Below are 19,405 nucleotides of genomic sequence, written 5' to 3' on the forward strand. Positions count from 1 at the left end.
GCACAGCGAGCACGATGGATCGACCAGATAGAGGACGACCTGCGGACCCTTCGAAAACTGCGAGGCTGGCGACAAGCAGCAATGGACCGAGTGGAGTGGAGGCGGTTTCTGCATACAGAAAGAGACAATAAGGCTCTAGCCTGAACGGTAAGGTAAGTAAGTGAGCTCCCCAGCAACAATTGTGGTTTTATGGTACTCTTGAAGGCCTTCTTAAAACTTAGAATGCTCTTGTAGTATGCTATAAAACTAGAAATGTTACTTGGGGTGATAATCGAGCGCCTCTCCTGGCATAGAATAGGGGCGAGTGCTTTGCCATAACACTGCATTCGGTTACAGTAAATGCGAAAATATTTAATGCAATGTTAGAAAATATAATATGTTCGATTAAAATGTGAATAATATGTTAAATGAAATTATTTGAGTTTCTTTTACCAAAGTTATCTTCTGAGAAAATTTTATCATTCCTTGTAGTCAAAATTGGCGAGAGACCTCAACACCATTGGTTTATTATGGAGGCTAGGCCCACTGCCGGGGACTACATCGAGTAAAAAGCGAAGAAGCGGGGAGCTTCACGCTCGGAGCAGAGTAGATTCACTGACGGGACATATCCGAGTAGATCTCGATAAAGCTGGGAGCTGAGTGGCTCAAACAAACGGGTATCGGTTTCGAGAGAAATTCCGCCGCCGGGGTACTCTCAGTCGGGGTAAGGTAAGTTCACGGCGAGAACTATATAAGTAGATTGCGACCAATTTGGGAGAAAAATCGATCACGAAAACGTCAGCCGGGGAATATCCGAGTGGAGCTCGGGGCCAAGCGTCTCACGTACGCAGGGAATCTATGCAACGTAATAGATGGAGAGAATGACGAAAACCAAGGGAAATGTCAGGAACTGAATGACTCAAAGGTCGAGGTTGGGATAGTGCTGAGTAAGTCCACCTGATGCAGAGATGTGCAGCGAAACGGGCGCCAACGCTTACCGTGTCGTTTTAGCCAAGATGAAGGGTCCAACGTGCTGACAATCTGAAAACTAACTTCCGCGACCAAAGGGGTTGAAAGCGAAGAAAGATTCCGGTCCGGACGGTACCCCATCGTAGGACTGGAGATCGCGTTCTTGGAGTTTTCAGACATAATCAGAGTTGTGCTACAGGAAAACCTGGATGAAGGGTGCTTCCCCTCCACAAGCTGGTGTTGCTGCCATCAAAATCAGGGGAGCCACCACGAGATCCCGCATAGTATCATCCTATCCATAGTATCATTGGCAAACTACGCTGAAAGTGAGAACGGGCTATGGCAAAGGAAGTTCGGATTCCAGAAAGGGAATTCGGCGGTGGATGCAATCCGCACAGTAATCGCAAATGTGGAGAAAGCTTCGAATCAAAACAGAAGGGGAAGAACGCGTTAAAAAGCGCGAATTGGATGGCTATCCCCGTTGCACAGAATGTAGGTCCTGGATTACCTGTACAAATTTCTGAAATGTTACTACTAGAACCTAGTGCTGGTCTACAAGGCGAACATGGGGCAGAGGTAGATTAGGGTCAGGGCGGGAGCACTTTAGGGTTCCCTACTCGACTAAACTGTGTATTATGGAGTACAACGTATTGTTAACATCAGAACTGCCTAGGAAAGTTGAAATCGTCGGTTTTGTAGATGACATCTACCTGACGATAACTGGTGAGACTCTTAAAGAACTAGAGATGCTTACCGCAGAGTCGATAGGCAGCATTGGAACTTGGTTAGCTGAAGTCAAGTTGCATCTGGCTTATCACAAAACGGAGGAGCAAGATGCAGCAACAGGTGTCATGTTGCTGCTGTCTCATCCCCAATACTGAGGTATGACGTTCAAAGCGGGCCCGGAAGAAGCTGGCGAGCACGTTTCACCTAACGTCTGTTCGTCTCTCGAGCGCGTATAGAACAATATTGTCGAAGGCGGTATGCGTCATAGCCGGGATGGTACCCATCTGCAGCATTCTGGTTGAGAATGCAGAATCTACCAGCGGAGGAATACACGAATGGCTAGGAGACTGGAGGTATACAATGTGGAAGAAGGAATGTGGTCCGACCGACTCACCTCAAATGTGTCGGTGTGGGTGCTTAGGAAGCATGGTGAGGTGAACTTCCATTCAACGCAGTTTTTGTCCAGGCACGGATGCTTCTGGGAGAACCTGCATTGGTTTGGACATGCTTCATCACCGCTTTTCCCGGAGTGCGTGATTGTGCAAGTAACGCCAGAACATGAGGTTGTCGAATGCCCTAGGTTCGAAGAAGTTAGGCGTGACAGTGGAACATATCGTCGAAGAGATGTACCTCGATGAACATATCTGAGATGTGGTCAACAGAGTAGTGTCGAGTATACTCTCCGAGCTGCAGAGGAAGTGGCAAAGAGACCAACAAAGCAGTGTCACCGTGAAACATCATATCGACTTCGGGAAAAATTCCGTTGCCGGGAACCAGTTGAGTAGTTCGCGATGTAGCACCAGAATCGGGTCACCGGGGTGCCAGCGAACCGCAGGCCAGGCTCCACCGGAATCGCCGGATCGACCTCGAGTAGACCGCTTCGAACAGCCAGCAGCGGTTTGTTGGACGCCAGTGAACCGGAAGCTACGCTCCACCCGTAATCGCTGGACAGACCTCGGTACCTTTTGTCCACCGTTTGGGGACTATATCGAGTAGATTGGGACGAAGCGGGGAGCTAAATGACTCACGAAAATAAGCATCGGAATCTGGATAAATCCACCGCCGAGGAAAACACTGGGCTGGATTCTAATTTGGCTGGGAGCTAACTCCTTCCCCGGGGAACTCTCAGTCGGAGTTTCACCGCCGGATAATATTCGAGTAGATCTCGATAATGTTGGGAGCTAAATGACTCAAGAAAGCGGGTATCGGTGTCGGCATAAATTCCGCAGTCCGGTAGCTCTCAGTCAGCTTTAGGTGATTTCGCCGCCAGGGACTATCCGAGTACATTGTGATAAGGCTGGGGATGGATGGAGACGAATGTAGGAGAAGGGCTTAATGGCTCTAAGGTCGAGCCATTTTATGGATCAAGTGAGGCTTCGAGACAGATGCGGAAAACTCGTGAACAAAAGAAAGAGGTGCGACAAAAGCACAATGAGAACCCCCCATCAAGTACTACCTTGGCACGAAAGTGAGGCACACTACAGGCTAGTCGTTTGAAGCCTTTTGAATCTTACTATAAAACAAATTTCCCACCCCCGAAACATTTTTTTGCTACGCCACAGATTTTCCACCCAGTGCTAGATTATAGCACTGACGGGTTACAGATGAAATAAAATCGAGCATATTGCGCATTTCCCACCAACCTGGACTTCGCCCTTTCAAAGTTCGAGTGATCTTCAAGCTGCGAGCTGTCAAGTCACATTTATTTTAAGTGATAGAGATAGTAATTTCATAGATCTCAGTGTCATTACATAATGGACATTTGCTAATATTTTGAACTGTTGAGAATGCTAGGTTCTTACTGAATTATTTATTATTATTTAAAAACAGGGCTGTCCTAATTCAAATGGTTGGATAAAATGATCGTGTACTGCCAAAAACATTGGCCAGGATGATCCGATCCGTAGATCTTTTTTTATTTCGATTATAGAGGTTTTAACCTTTAGGTCATTCGCCTCTTCGGGTTAGAAAAATCTCTGATGAAAATTTCTAACACTATGTGCGGGGTCGGGGCTCGAACCCAGGTGCGCTGCGTACAAGGCAATCGATTTACCAACTACGCTACGCCTACCCCCATCCGTAGAAGAGTAAAATAGTAAATTAGTAAAATTACCTGTCCCTCATAAAGCATTGTCCAGATTGAAAGGGATTTTGCTTTATTTTTGCATCGAAGAGCAACAACCTTAAAGGTTAAATCGTCAAATAAGCAAAAAAAATATAAATTATATTTCCGTTTGATTTTATACATTTTCTTGGAGATTACGCCTTCTTTAAAACATGAGCTGTTGCTTCGAGTTTAATATTTTCGAATTTTTTGGGTTAATTTATTTTGGAATTAATTATGAAAGTGGCCTATTGGGGTTGCTTTTCGGTTCGCGAAAGCTGATCCACCGCAGATAGCGTTCAATGTTAAGAAGAAAAGTTATTCAATGGTAGATTCCAAGATTTTCGTTTGCATCAATCATTCTTCACTGAGGGAATTGGAAACAGTTGGTCCCAGAAAGCAAATCGCTCAGTGAAAAGTCCTCTTTCCATCACCAGCTCCTGCCCGATGTTTAGGTAGTGATCCTCGGTGCTGCTAACGGGAATCCAATCCGGCATTGATATTTTATCGGCTTTGTTTGGATTTCTGAAATGGAAATTTAATTATTATGAATACATACTTTGGTAACAACCGAAGTTGTACCCGGTTTTCGCAAAGGTGCTCCACATTCCGGTAAGCCTTTCAACGGTTGAATTTTCCGGATCAGTAACATTGAAAATAGGTGCCCTTGATGGAATGACTAGCAGATACAGTAGATCATCATGATGAACCGCTCCGTATGGTGTTTTATCGTCCGGATAATATAAGAAACTGTATCGTCCAACGTAAGAAAATTTATACTGATAAACGGTCGTATGACGGGATGCCAGTTGTATGAACCGATGCATTGCGAATCCAATTAGGCTGTCGGCGAAGAGCTGCGAAAATCAAATCAATACATGTTTATTACTCTATAAAAGGACATCTTGAATCTGATTTGCGAAAATACTTACATAATTCAACCCCGTCAACGAATTGCTAAGGCTAAGGCTTTCATCGCCAAGAAATTTCTCTCGCAACAGTTTGCTCCTGTTTCTGGACTCCTCAGTGTGCCTTTCATACAGGAACAGAACTGGTGCAAGAGTATCGAAGTTTTGATCTAGCTCATTTCTAAGCGTTTCATTTTTCAAGAATGCCACTGCAGGGCCAGCAAATTCGTCCTTTGTAATTCCTGCGATTATTGGCACCTTCGTGAAATCACCTTTCAAGAATGCCTCCGTCGGATCTCGATCGAGGAAACGTTCCTGGCCCAGGTTTGGCTCAACTACCGGCTTCCACAGCAGCACTGGATTCCACGAAATCACAAACATATACTCTAAGCTATCGGCGAACTCCGTCGCGGGTTTCTGGCGCAAACAGGCAACCATTTTCTCTGTGGGTGTCACTTCGCATCCCAATAGAGCAGCCTGTTTACGAGCAAGTTCGATTTGATCGGTTGGTATATCCACTTGACTGGTTGCCGCAGCACTCATTACGATCGCCCGGTGGAATAGTCCGCGGGACATGGGCGATATCAAATGTAGCGTCGAGCTTAACGCTCCTGCGCTATATCCCATCAGTGTGACCGAGTCCGGATTACCGCCGAAACTGGAAATGTGATCCCGGATCCATCGAAGGGCCATCACTTGGTCTTTCAGACCGGCATTCCCTGGGCAATCTGCCGTCCCAGTGCTCATAAAGCCAAGTGAACCTAGCCGATAGTTGATTGTAACCAGGACAATGTCTTGATCCATGAGGTACTGCGGACCTGCGTTGTTCCGACTCTGTCCAGAGAAAGCGTAAAATCCTCCGGGATGAATGTAAACCAGCACGCTCTGGGGGCGAATTCGAATCAATTCTCCTGGGATTTGCTTAGTGTATACATTGAGGCGGAGGCAATCTTCCGAAACTTCGCTTCGGTTGTAGGCTGGCTGGGGACACATCGGTCCATCTTCGGTAGCATCCAGCAGGTCTTCCCATGCGGTGACTGGTTTCGGAGCCTGGAAACGTAAATCTCTGGTGGGTGGTTGAGCGTAGCGAATGCCGCGAAATGCAAAGAATTGTCTTCCTAGTCGACTTTCCAAAACAGATCCTTTGATAGAACCAAGTGCAGTGTGAACGACAGGTGGTTTTGAACAACTATCTGCTACTACACTGTTGGAAATAATAATTCCAATCGAAATAAATGCGGCGAAATGCATTTTGCTCTAGGCAACGTTGAACTAAACTGTGTTATCGTGCTTGCGAGGTATATTATATAACCAGTGAGATTGAAAGGGGATTTTTTCTGCCATGGTTTAACCGATCATTTCCATAAACATTTCGCTAATGGAGTAGGTTTTGAAGAAGTCATGCGAAAGTTAGTCACATTCGCTGTTCATACTTTGTTGATATTCTATTAGAATGGTGAAAATAGGGGTTTTTGGCTCGCAAACGCTCCTTCTGTCTCGTACTGATTGTAATTGTTTTAGTGCAGCGGTTGTATAGTGATCGATTTCAGTTTATTGGTATGATGCAGTCTTGGTATGTCAAACTCTCGCTGTGTGATCACTTCAACTGCGGTTTTTTACAGGTTGGGTATTTTTTATGGTTTGGGATTTATGGAATTCAAATTATACGATAAGGGGTTACATACCTTTTTGCGAGAAAAATTTCAAGAAAGTTTGACTTTACGTAAGGGCATAAAGCAATGTTTTTAAAACATCAAAGTTGTAGTATTTTGGTAGTAGGGGAAAGTGGTCGTTGCTGGCTATGGTCGGTTGTTGGCACCCCTACGTAACTTTTGGCAGAAAGCAGATATGGTCATTCTGACAAATTTTATGAAGCGTTATATCCGCGCGTTATTTTTGTGCTGATAGCTGAAGCAAACAGACTCGTCAAAATCCATTCAAAAGTTTTTTTTATCATTTGTTTAGTGTTATAGAAAGAGGTAAATTGATCGAAAAAATATGCGCATTGAATATTTACGAAGTGCATTTATTCTATATTGCGATTCAACATTGAATGGCGTCCAAATGTTCGCCACAATTTTTTTTGTTCATTTCTCAAAAAGGTTACAAAAATCAATTGTTGGCACCCAAACATGGACGGTTGTCACCTTATTTTTCGTGGCAAATGCTGAATTCTCTATAACCCAATCAATATGTATTTTCAGAACGAGCTTGACGAATAGATGCCTGAGATAATTGATTTTTGACATCATTTTGAAATCTAAGATGGCGACATCCGGTTTAGCGAAATTCTCTTGCTGTTTTCGGTTTTAGAATCGAGTCGCCCTAGTTTCGCTCTAATGTTTACAGTTTCCATACAAAAGTGACAGCTCCGAGCGAACCTAGAGCAACTCTGATCTAAAAATGAAATCAGCATCTGTATCCCAATTAATGTGCATATTTTCAACATGGTTTTTTATGTGCCAAAAATCGATGTCTGATGCCATTTTGAAATCCAAGATAGCGACATCTCTATTCTTAAAGCAACCAGATTGGAGGTTTTCAGATTTGTCTATAGTAAAAAATCAGTAACATCTATTATGACACATTTTTGCCTTTCTCATATAGAAAGGTTATGAAAAACCGACTTTTCAATCGAGGCCCGGAGGGCCGCGTGTCATATACCATTCGAATGTCTGTGTATGTATGTGTGTATATCTGTGTGTATGCTTTTTTAGAGAGCATTAAAAAACTTTCAAGAAAGCCCTGAAACGGGAAAAAATGTACAAAAACCCTAATGTCTCAGGGAATGGGTTTGGTCTGCCATCACCTGACCCGATAAAAACCACAGCTCTTTCCCAGAACCCGATTCCTACCCCGGAAGGGGTATTTATGTGTATAGCACCCACTCTTATTCGATTACTTAGTAGTTCTTTCCTTCAGCAGTGTGAAAATACCATTGCACTGCACTAACTAGAAATCCCCCATCACGGTAATGCGAGTAAATACCGGAGGCTGGAGCACGTCTTATCTGTGAGGCGGTCGGGAGCGAAAAGATGACGAGTCGGGGTAACTGTCGTCAACGAGGCCTTCGACTCGTCGTCGCTAACGCTTAAGTGCGTGTCGAAGCAGTGCTCCCAATTCATGATATTAAACCGGAAATAAGCACAAGGTTATATAAATCCCAACATAGCGTTAGCGTGTGCCACACAAGCAGGGTTACAGAACCACTCCTTAACACACCACCAGTTCTCCATCATCCACACAGAATGGCAATTTCTGCAGTCGCAGTCGGAAAACTGGCTGTGAGTGCTCCTCCCATACCAAGACAATCTGGGCGGCAAACTTCAGATTGTCCAATTCACCGAGCCCTTCGGCTCCCTTGTGCCATTCAGTACCACGACACGGCTCCCTTGTGCCAGTTAGCACCGCAACTCCCTTCTCGCTCCATTCAGTGCCATTTACTCGTTGAGCTTCCGACTTGTTCGCAAACTACTCGGTCTAGTCCCCGACGGTGGACCTAGCCTACTCCGACGAAGAATTCCCCGGCGAAGCAAGTTCTCTCGAAACCGAGCCGACCAGCCAGGTGTCGAGATCAGTTCGGCGATTCCGGTGGAACAGGGCGTCCGGTTCGCTGATGCCTCGACGACTCGTGACTGGTGGCGTCTAGTCGCGGTCTACTCAGTCTAGTCCCCTGCGCTGAATCTAGCTTACGCCGACGGAGACTTCTCTGGTGAAGAAAGTTCTTCCGATACCGATTCTTCTTTGGTTTTAGCACCAAAGTTTCTTGTGCCCTTTGGCTCTCTCTCGTTCAATTTCGATCAACTTCCCCGATGAGCCATTCAGCTCCCGCTCTTACTTGTTTGCGAACTACTCGGTCTAGTCCTCGACGATGGATCTACCCTACTCCGACGGAGAATTCCCCGGCGAGAGAGGCTCTCCCGAAGCCGAGAGGTAGATTTCTCCCGATACTGATGTTCATTTCCGTGAGCCATTTAGCTCCTCGCTTGTCCCGATCTACTCGATCTAGTCCCCGGCGGTGGATCTAGCCTACTCAAGGGGCCAGTCAGTAGGTGCTGAGGTCCATCCAGCGATTCCGAGTGGAGCGTAGCTTTCGGCTCACTGGCGCCCCAGCGACCCGCTGCTAGCTATTCAATGCGGTCTACTCGGCCCAATCCCCGGCGGTGGATCTAGCCTACTCATGAGCTACCCGGTGTGGTGTCGAGGTCGGTCCGGCGATTCCGGTATAGCTCGACGTCCGGTTCACTGGCACCCCGACGACCCACCGGTCCCCGGCGGTGGACCTATTCTACACCGTCGGAGAGTTCCCCGGCGGTGGAATTTCTGTCGAAACCCAATTTGTGGCTTCTTGTTGGTCCCTGTTCTTGTCTGTGTGTATGTATGTGTGTGTATGTACGGACATGTTAACAAAATGTCCACATCAGTTTCGCGAAGATGGTTGAACCTATTTTCACAAAATTAGTAGCATTTTCATTTGAAAGGTATAACGTTCCCATAGGTTGCTATTGAATTTCATTTCAAACCGACTTCCGATTCCGGAGTTACGAATTGAGAAGTACAATCACATAGAAAATCTAGCTAGTTTGTCCACATCGGTTTCTCGAAGTTTTCTAAACCGATTTTCACAAACTTAGCCTTAAATGAAAGGTACAACATTTCCATCGTCTGTTATTGAATTTTGTGTGGATCCGACTTCTAGTTCCTGAATTAAAGGGTGATGAGCACGATCACGCAGAAAATCCTGATTCCATCGGATACTGCGATTTATGTATAAAGGTGATTTTTTTTATTAAAATTGTGATTATAACTGCTTGAATGTGTAGTTGTAGGCCCCTAGCAGTCATTCAAAGTCTTTTTGGCCACATTGGCCACTATTGGCGGTTCCGGAAGCCCCGGTGAAAACGGCTGGATCAATTTGACAAAACTTAGTACCAACTGAAAATTTCTATAACCCGTAAACTGCAGTTTAATTTTATTCCTATCCGACTTCCGGTTTCGCAGTTACGGGTTGTTGCGTGCGGTCACATAGAAAATTCCAATAAATCACACCGATATCGCGATGAATGCACAAAGGAAAAAATTCGGTAGAATGTGTGTCAAACAACTTACATTTGCGGTTCTAAGTTACTGGTGGCCAACCGAGGTCTCGTTGGCCACATTGACCATCATAGACAGTTCCGGAGGTACCCTAAAAAGTGGCCACCTATAAAAATTAACAAAGCTCACATCAGTTGATCGGGGATCTTGGGCCGATTTTCACAAACTTAATCCCAAATGAAAGGTATATTATCCCCATAGATGTCTATAAAATTTCGTACGGATCGGTTATATGGTACCGGAAATATAGACCGTCCAGTCACATATGAAATTCCCATATAAGCCAGAACTTTAATCGGCAATTAAATTTCAGAAATCGAATTCGTATGTTCGATGCCAAATATATCTAAATTCTCGCAATTTTTTTTTGACAAAAATCAACAAGGAAACCAAACTATGTCTCCAACCAATGGTTCAAGTTTTCGATTTAGTCTTTTTACTTTAACAAAATTTTGGAAATCAAATCAATTTTATTTTTTGTCATGTCATGCACGATTCTCGATAGTACACCTTCACTTCGTTTAGCGTAAAAAATGCTATCGAAACGTACTTACTATCGAATCACAAAATAAATTTCAAAATACTTCTTTTTATGTTTTATATTGAATTAAACTCTTCAAAAATAATATGTTTCAGTAAATTAATCACCCTATTAGTGATAAACTACCCTATGATGATGATGATGATGATGATGGTCCCACCTCATACCCCCACAAAGGTGTGAGCTGAACGATTTATCTAGAAGATAATTAATATTTTAAATCATGACAAGACCAGTTAACAAAAAAAACGGACTGGTTCAATTTACAGACATAGCCTTTCCTTCAAGAGAACGTAACCAGATATATTTCGAATATTCTATCAACAACCAGGGTCCATCAAGAAAATTTCCATTCCGGGAAGATACTTGATAGAATCGGGAATTGAACCCAATAGCTTCCATTTCTGATAATTCTCTGTAAGACTCCTCCCGCTTGACTAAGACATCGGTACTACCACCTGCTAAGGTGAGAAGTGACGAGCCTAGTGGCAGTGCAGAGTCTAATCGAGTTATATCATCCACATCAGGCCCCTTTATTGAAAGTTGCGTACCACTAACCCAAGGCAATCCAGGGATATTCCTTTCCGGGAATACCCTGGATTGATCAGGAATTGAACCCGATATCTTGTTTTATCAGAAGAAGTCACCAAGCCCCCCACTCATCGAACCAACTCCGTTATTGCCGCTATGGCAGCAATAACCGAGGTTAACTCTATTGTCGAGCAAAGCCAGCAAAGCAACTCCATCATCAAATCAGACCCTGATCACAACAAAAGTCTAAAAGCTTCAATTCAACCCGTTGAGCTCTTAGTACTGGTCACCATGGTCGATTTCAAGTTAGTCTCTATCTGCTTATCGCGCGCGTGGCTCAGACTTCTGTAGACATCTCATTATTTTTAAAAACTATAATAAACAATTAACAAAAATCCATCATCATCATAGCGAATATAATAACTTAGTGTGACTAAATGCAAATAATAGAAGAGAAAAAGAAATACAATCTTCGTGGTATTACATAGTTATTCAAATAACTCCAAAATATAAAAATTTAAATCACTATGTACATCATTTTAAAATGTTATGGTTTCCATCAACCAGGATGATTGAAACGACGTGTAAAACATTTCCTTGGTCTAGTATAGGTCTTTTGAATATGGCAGCAATTCGTTGAGCATTTCCATAAATTTATACGAATTTGAATTTCGTAGGACTTCTTTGAAGTTCTAGAACTATCCTACATCTCTGAAATTCGTAAGATATTTTATTTCCTAAAGCAGAAGGTGTTGTTTTTTGTATATTTTATTCTTGTAATATTAATACTATGTTCACACTACAGAGTTAAAACATGTTATAATAATTGGCAGCAAGAAAAACGTCATCAAGATAGCGTTAAAACACGTTTTAACTCGTAGTGTGAACGTAGTATAACAGTAGATTAAAGTATTGGAACAAAATCCGGAATACTGGTGTTATCTGTGTGGTCACTTCCTTGCAGAAGTTTCCGTTTTGTAGGTGCGATAGCGTCACAAATCTTCTTAGCTACTGGATCACAGATTTCTTGAAATTTCGAAGATTTCCTTGAAGTTAGTATGGCTTCTCCAAAGCTTGTGGAACATGCTGTACCTACAGTTTTCCTCCAAATACTTCGTTGAAGTTAAATATGAGTTTCATGAAATGTACTGATGTTCAAAAGATTTTCCATAAATCCTTACAATATTCTTCATCCTTCGCGAGATTTCCAGAGATATTCATTACGGTCGTAAGATTTTCTTGAAGTTCAGTTCAGTTTGACTTAATTACACATAGCCGTTAACAAAATATGCTGAAACTGTAATACTAGTTTTAAATGTTCAGTTCGCAGTTCCTGAGGTTGGTAAAATATGCGTAAAAATCGTCAATGCTTTGCTGTTTATAGAAAATGTTTGCTTAGAAAGTCTCTGAAGTTTGAAGTATTTCTAAATGCCATACGACCTTCGAAAGCCTATATTAAAGTTCGTTGAGACACTCTGCAGTTTGACATAAACAAACTAAAGCTAACGTTAATGTCGTACAAATTGTGTGATGTTCTAAGTATGTCCTTGTAAGATTGAAATATATAAAACTTTCCTGAAATTTGTAGAACGTCTCTAAAGCTTGTAGAATTTGTTTATTCTTGATATATTTAACGATGAATTTATGACTTGAAAATATTGCATATATGGGAGTTGGAAGTACTTTGATGGATCTGGCAAAGCTACTCTGAGTAGCACACAACTTATCTACAATATGTACAAGTTCCCTTGAAATCTACACTGCCGATGATCGCAAGTCAGACCCATAAAGATAGGAAAACCCATAGAAAACGGGACAAATATGCGATCATGCACATCTGATTCAAACATATACGAGCATCAAAAATGAATTACTTTTACGTTTTATTTTAATTTTACAGGACGTTGAATTTCGTAAATCACGTAATTTTACTCCACGTATGGTGTTTGTTATGAATGGTAGTAAGTGTAATTTTATGTCATTGAGCATATAAAGTATATGTTTCGTGTAAAATTAAACGGAGCACGGCTATATTTCGTCATTTCGTGAATTACGGTTTGTTAAATTATGTCATGCTTGCAATTACGTCAACGATAAAATTCAATTTTTTTTGGTGTGTGGGTAGTACAGAACTTTTATAAAATTTGTTCAATTTTGTTGAAGTTTACAAAATAAAATGAAAAAATATTTTTTATTGTAGGTGTACGTACTATCGAGGCAACATGTACGTACTGTCGAGGTATACCTGTAATAAAAATGTAATATATGCATTAGACCATTTATAAGGATTTATACCAACCATCATAGTATTTATGAATGAGAAAGGCACAATTGCGCTAGGTGGATTAAAACAGGTTTTTACTATAGCTTCCACATGTTGGATTTTGGATATGTAGACATCCTACTATTGCATATCAAAAATATCCACATTGTACGGTTTCGTATGATAACTCGCCAAGGAAAGTCGCCATTTTGAATTTTGAAGTCTCTGCCGTCTTGGGTATTTCATATAAGAATTTTTTTTTTAAAATTCAATTAAAATACTCTAAAACCCCATCGAAAAATATAAAGAATGTCGGAAATTTCATTTACTCAACCTTTCCAATACTACTGTCATTATATCCACATAATTTGCAATCGGTTGATGTATAAAAATATATACGTTATCGCTTTGAATTTGAATTATTTGTTGAAAAAATGCATAAGGGGAACATTGGGAGACTTGACCAGGTTTTCAGCGAAAACTGCATAAATCTCTAAAAAGGCCTTCAATCCCTCAAAAGTCATTGAGATATAATGTGCAAAGTTATTGTGCGTCTTCATGGTTTTTTTTCAGAATTTTTAGTTTAATTTTCGAAAGGTTACAAAAGTTTTTCTGAGATCGGTTTTTTTTGGTCAAGTCTCCCCACTGCGAGGAGACTTGACCAAGACGTGGGGAGGCTTGACCAAGAGAATTTTGAAAAATCATAACAAATAATAATGTTATAAAACATACTGTAATTATTTTTTTCCACATTGTCGAGATCTTTGGGTAGCAGTAAAAAATATAAAAGGGTTGTATTTGATAATTTTTTTTAATGCATTTCTTTTTAAGGGTTAACTGTACTGCTTGCATTGCATGTTCCCACATCACGAAATCAGTCGTACTATTGCTAACTTTGTTTACTAATAGGGATCATCCATAAATGACGTAGCCTTATATGGGGGAGAGGGGAGTTTGGCATTTTGTGATGATGTGTGACGACGAGGGGGTAGGGGGTCATGTCAGGCTACGTAGATTTTTTAAAGGGGAATAACTAACATCGTTTTTCATTTTTTTTAAATTTGCGGGGACAGGGGGAGTTACCGTCAAGCTACGTAATGACCCGGGGGGGGGGGGTATTTAGGGGTTTGTGACGAAATGCTACGATGGGGGAGGGGGGTGTTAAAAATTACTCAAAAAATGCGACGTCATTTATGGATGGTCCCATACTAAAATATAAAGACTTATGTTTGAGGTGGGATTTTTTTATGGCGTGATTAACATTAGGGGAACTGTGGGTAAGACGGGCAGGTTGGGTAAGACGGACACATGGTTATTTTAGGGATGTAACATTACAACTTCAATTGTTATTGCATGTGTACCTTATCATTATGGTCAACCTTGAATTATGAAACACTTAGTAGGCCTTGAATACAGCTAAACGTGTAGCTCTATTTATGAAAACGGCAAAAATGATATTAGAAAATACATCATTTGCCTCAACTCTACATCGAACACCAAAACGTTATGTTTCACCTCGAATTGAACATATATATTCAAAAGAACCACAATCTATTCAAAATATTCGTTAGAAACAGTAAATTTTAATTTTTTGTGTTGTAATCATCATTTCTGCAACATGTCTGTCTTACCCCTACCATATGTCCGTTTCACCCACAGTCTAGGTAGAGTGCAGATATTTTTTCGTTTTCTTGTTCTTTAAAAAGTGATACCTATTGAATTTTGTAACATAATCCCTCTGGGCACTCGAAAGCCAACATATGGAGCTACAAAATAGAGTATTACATGATGACAAAATCATGCTCTAATTATGTTATATTTCAGTATATCCTTAATATGTCCGTCTTATCCCCAGTTCCCCTAACAGTAGATACCAAAGCATAATAAATATCAGGAATTTTGTATCTTTCTTCAGCTAATTGCCACTTGGTAAAGTCTCCCCATAAAATCTTGGTCAAGTCTCCCCAACATTAGTTATTGCGTTCAATGTTATTCAAATTCTAGTAATAACTATTCCAATGTTCCAATTTATGTAAAATCATTTCACTGCTTTGCAAAGATTAAGATGGTATATTAGTACAATAATAGTAATTAGTAGTCGAGTAGATATGTCCAATATTTTCTGTAAGTAAAGGTTTTTCATTCCAAACTTTTAATATTATCTTAAGGGATCGAAACAAGTATAAAAATATTTTTGAAATATTTTTAAGAATCGAATAGAAGATATCATAGCCAAAAATAGAATTTTGCGCTTGTTCAAGTCTCCCCATGTTCCCCTACACTAAACTGCTGCTGCTGCAAGGACACTCGACAGTTGGCAAAACTCGTGGAGCAATGAGGAACTTGGACGGTGGTTACATTCTGTTGCTCCGAAGGTATCAACGAAGTCTTGGTTCAGGGGGATGAATGTGGGTCAGGAGTTCATACGTGTAATGTCCCGGCTTATGTCCAACCACTAAACATTGGGTGCGCATTTGCGGCGTATTGGGCTTGCATTGAGTAGTCTGTGCGCCTATGACGAGGACTATCACGACATCGAGTACGTTGTCTGGGTATGCGCCGGGTAATGAGAGGCCTGGTCTGAGTTAAAGGATTTGGGCCTGAGGTAGACTGCCCAATGTCCCAGTTCGTGATATTCTGGCAAATCGAGCTTTCCCATATATGTACCTCATTTACATTTTTATAAAAACTTTAAATATCCCAATCTATCCCATATTCTTTATTTCTCGTTTTTAGAAGTTCCCTGTCCTTTCTTATGGAGCCGACCAGCGCCAGAGTGTGTGACTGTGTGACTGCCGTCGCCCATACCATGGTCGATGGTCGCTCTTGAAGGATTCCCCGCGGGTCTAAAGAATTCCACCCGTCAGCCCGTTCTTTTGAATTTTGGTAGCCTGATGCCTTAACTCATGACGCTGATCTCCCGTTTGCCTAATACAACTGCTGCTACTGTTACAATAATCATAATTGTATTACATTCCTAATTTTAAGATAGCTTCATTTTTTTCATAAAAAACTATTACCCCCGTCTTGTATAATTGTATTCCCAGTTTTAAGATAGTTGTGAAATTTCTTATCAGAACTTGTTCCGCTTCTTGAATATAAATATTCAGTCCTAGTCTTAAGATAGTTATAAAATTTTTCGTAAAAAAATAATTGTTCAATCTTGTAGCGGAGAGTGGGTACACTTGATCCCACTTTTGTTTTTTCACATAACTTTTTATTGAAATAAAAATTTTAATTGCAAATATCGTCATTTCACAGTCAATTTAAATTATAAAGAGCTGTGAATAATGTGTAAATCCAAAAACCATGTCCTGTAAGTATATGACCAGTTTTGAAAATCATGTCAAAATGAAGTTTTTGTAAAAACGTGTGGTAACTTGATCCCCTACCTACTAGGGCTAAACAAACAGAGCACACTATGACTAATAGAAACGAAAGTTAAGCTAACCACCTAGCCTGACAAAATAACTAATAAGACTACCTTTTAAAGTGAAACCAGACGGTAAATCAGTGCTGTTTGATTGCCTTTTCCAACTTTCAATAAATAATATCAAAATTTGTTCGCGAAACAAACATTTTAGTTCAATTTATACTGTCAGGTACTTTATGTAAGTTATTATTTCTATTCCTATATATTTTTGAAGTGAGTGTGCGTGAGAGTTTATGATAGGGATCAAGAGTACTCAGTGTTACAGGGATCAAAGGTACCTGTTGTATGAGGTGAACTAAATTTAGTTTTTTTGTAGAAGTTGTGTAACTATTTCTTCTGAAAACGTGTTTTTCTAGAAAAAGACCTTTTAAAGTAATTATAGTTGAAAATATTCATAAATAATTAGTTCGACGAACTCATACAATCATTCAAAAAAATCTTCATGATGAATTTTAACCCATATTTTCAAAAATATGATACAACTTTCCCAAAACAAATGCAATGCATTTAATTTGTTTTTCAAACATCATAAACTACTTAATACGCCTTTTTCTGTTTATATTGTGATATCTTTTTGTGTTTAGATTATGCGATATGGAAGGGGAATCAAATATCCCCAAGGATCAAGTGTCCTCACTCTCCCCTATAGTTGCAAGTTCTTGTATTGTTGCAAGATAGTTGTAAAAATGTTCCTCTCAATGTTAAAATATATGTGTACATTGTAACATCTTAGAATTTGGCACCGGCAAGCTAACGCATTTGTGCCTATTAAACGAACTGTGCAAAAAATAAGCTTTTGCTTGTTGTGATGGCAATTGCGAAATTTCAGCAAATTTCAGAATTTCTTAAAAAATGCGGCAAGCGAATGCGACACGTGAATGTGTGAATATAAAAATCGAAGAAATACTTCAGTAATTTCACTAGTTCATTCAATAGCTTTGAATTCAAAGCGATGACATATACATTTTTATACTTCAATCGATAGAAATGGATGTAGGCCATAGTTTTTGAAAGATTTTTTTGTTAAATTAATTGTAGAATCTACAAAAGAAAAACTAGAATGGCTGAATAACTGGCATGTCTGGAACGACGTATTTTCAGAATTTTTTTTAAGTATATTCAATGTATTTCAAAAGTAATTGTAGGCTATATTAATATGAACCGATTAATGCGTTAAAATGTATGTCATTTTTATGGATTCTAAGTTATTACTGCACAAATTGAATTTCTGAATGTTAGTATTTCTATAATTTTTTGAAGTTTTTCCAACGAATTCAAAAATATTTAATCCATAAATCATAGCATAAATCAATTGCAATCGATTGATGTATAGAAATATATTTGCCATAACTTTGAATTCAGAGCTATTTGCTGATTAAATATTTGCTGCGTTTGTTTGCCGCACTCCCTTTCATTGTTGTTTGAAAATGCGGCAGCAACTTTAGTTCATACCGCCTTTCCCGTAACGCTGTCAATTGTGTTATTCGTTTTTCTTAGTCGTGAGTTGTAAATATTAAACTAACTTAAAAAAATAAATAAAAAACTCAATTTATATTTCAACATCACCTGTTGGTAAAATAAACAGCATCCTTGATGAAAACCTGCTTGATTAACTCCGGGTCTCGCAGCACCAGCGCCGGTCGCATTAGTATGCACACTCCAAGCAGTTTACCGTCCCGCACCATAGCATTCCGATAGAGGTCATCCATCAGTTCAAATGCACTTTTTCGCTGCAGTAGCATTTCGAGAAAATTTCCCACAAAGGGCTTCCCTGGGATGTACGGTACTGTCGCAGACTGCCAGTATCGGGTTCCCAAAGTGGCCGCGAACCAAACAGCGAATCCAGTCAGACAAACTAACACCATCACGGTAGTGTAACTGGTGAGTTGATCCGCACTGATCATTTTGTGTCGATACACTGAATGTCACTGGTGTTATATTGAAAGTTGAGCCACATGCAGTAACACTTGTTCTGACACTGGTGACAATTGCTGCATTCGGATAAGTTGTGAAGTAACCGAAGATCTTGACGCGTATCTGTACACGCTTCGCGGGAGAAACTGAAAGGCTGCGATCTAACGAAACACTTTCCGGGTACTTGCACAGTACATACGGTTAGATAGTACTTATACTAGAAATCTAGAACCGAGCAGGGAACCGTGTTAGCACATTCATGTCTCGCACTGGACATGCATTAACTGTTTTTGTTATACCAAACGGCGTGGTTCAGCTGCTTATCATGTTACCAATATGACTGCGATTTTTGCGCTTCCTTTCTGGTGGTGAAGTCGCTTACTGTGAACCTTGCGTAGTTAATGGTTACTGGGTCCTTTTAACAAGATTTATGTTTCTTGAAAATTTGAAGAGGCGGACGACTTCTATTGAAAACACGGCTATTTCCCTTCGATTGAATCGAGAATTACACTACACTCAATGCACTTGATAAGAGCAGTTTCAATTAAAAATTGATCTCACGGAATTGGACGGCAGACTTTTGAAATTAGCGAAAATAAACTGAACTCACATTTCCAGGGTGATGACACCAACTATTAACCCATTTAACTATGGCTAATATCATGACTAGAATGGTGTAGTGTGATTGGCAAGACACACATCTAGTGGTATGCAGCCGATGTGCGTTTCTTAACCTTCACCCATAGGATTATTATAATCCAAGTAAAGAGGCAAATGAGATTAGGGTTAACGTAGCTATTATCAGAATAAAACAATTTGGTTCAAATTGGCTTATCTGACCTTCTCATTCTATATTTTTTCAGTTCTAATTATTCATCAGAGAATGTGCTCATCTTGCGATATTAGTTTTTCCAACTTTCGCTCTGTTTAGCGTATGATA

The 19,405-nt window shown here is 40.4% G+C and overlaps 2 protein-coding genes across 2 annotated transcripts in view; both read right to left on the bottom strand.

The window, feature by feature from the left end:
• LOC131688797 (cytochrome P450 6g1-like) overlaps positions 1-18,916 on the bottom strand; it is a 37,470-nt gene extending 18,554 nt beyond the window's left edge. Inside the window, exon 1 of the mRNA XM_058973324.1 lies at positions 18,118-18,916. Coding sequence (XP_058829307.1) covers positions 18,118-18,455 — 338 coding nt within the window. The 5' untranslated portion in view covers positions 18,456-18,916. The remainder of the gene's footprint in view (positions 1-18,117) is intronic.
• On the bottom strand, positions 3,960-6,183 carry LOC131688796 (juvenile hormone esterase-like). The gene is made up of 3 exons (XM_058973323.1): positions 4,711-6,183; positions 4,361-4,635; positions 3,960-4,303 (listed from the first exon to the last, which is right to left on the bottom strand). Exons 1-3 carry the CDS (start codon positions 5,935-5,937, stop codon positions 4,132-4,134), a joined length of 1,674 nt encoding a protein of 557 aa, XP_058829306.1. The 5' UTR covers positions 5,938-6,183; the 3' UTR covers positions 3,960-4,131.
• Positions 18,917-19,405: the final 489 nt, after the last annotated feature.

The sequence above is a fragment of the Topomyia yanbarensis genome, chromosome 3, assembly GCF_030247195.1.
Source record: "Topomyia yanbarensis strain Yona2022 chromosome 3, ASM3024719v1, whole genome shotgun sequence".
Lineage (NCBI taxonomy): Eukaryota > Metazoa > Arthropoda > Insecta > Diptera > Culicidae > Topomyia > Topomyia yanbarensis.

Excerpts from the sequence above, each read along its gene's own strand:
- LOC131688796 (XM_058973323.1), bottom strand. The coding sequence starts at position 5,937 with ATGCATTTCGCCGCATTTATTTCGATTGGAATTATTATTTCCAACAGT. Across the intron at positions 4,636-4,710 it reads CGTTGACGGGGTTGAATTAT|CTCTTCGCCGACAGCCTAAT; the intron begins GTAAGTATTTTC and ends TGATTTTCGCAG. Across the intron at positions 4,304-4,360 it reads AGCACCTTTGCGAAAACCGG|AAATCCAAACAAAGCCGATA; the intron begins GTACAACTTCGG and ends TTTCCATTTCAG.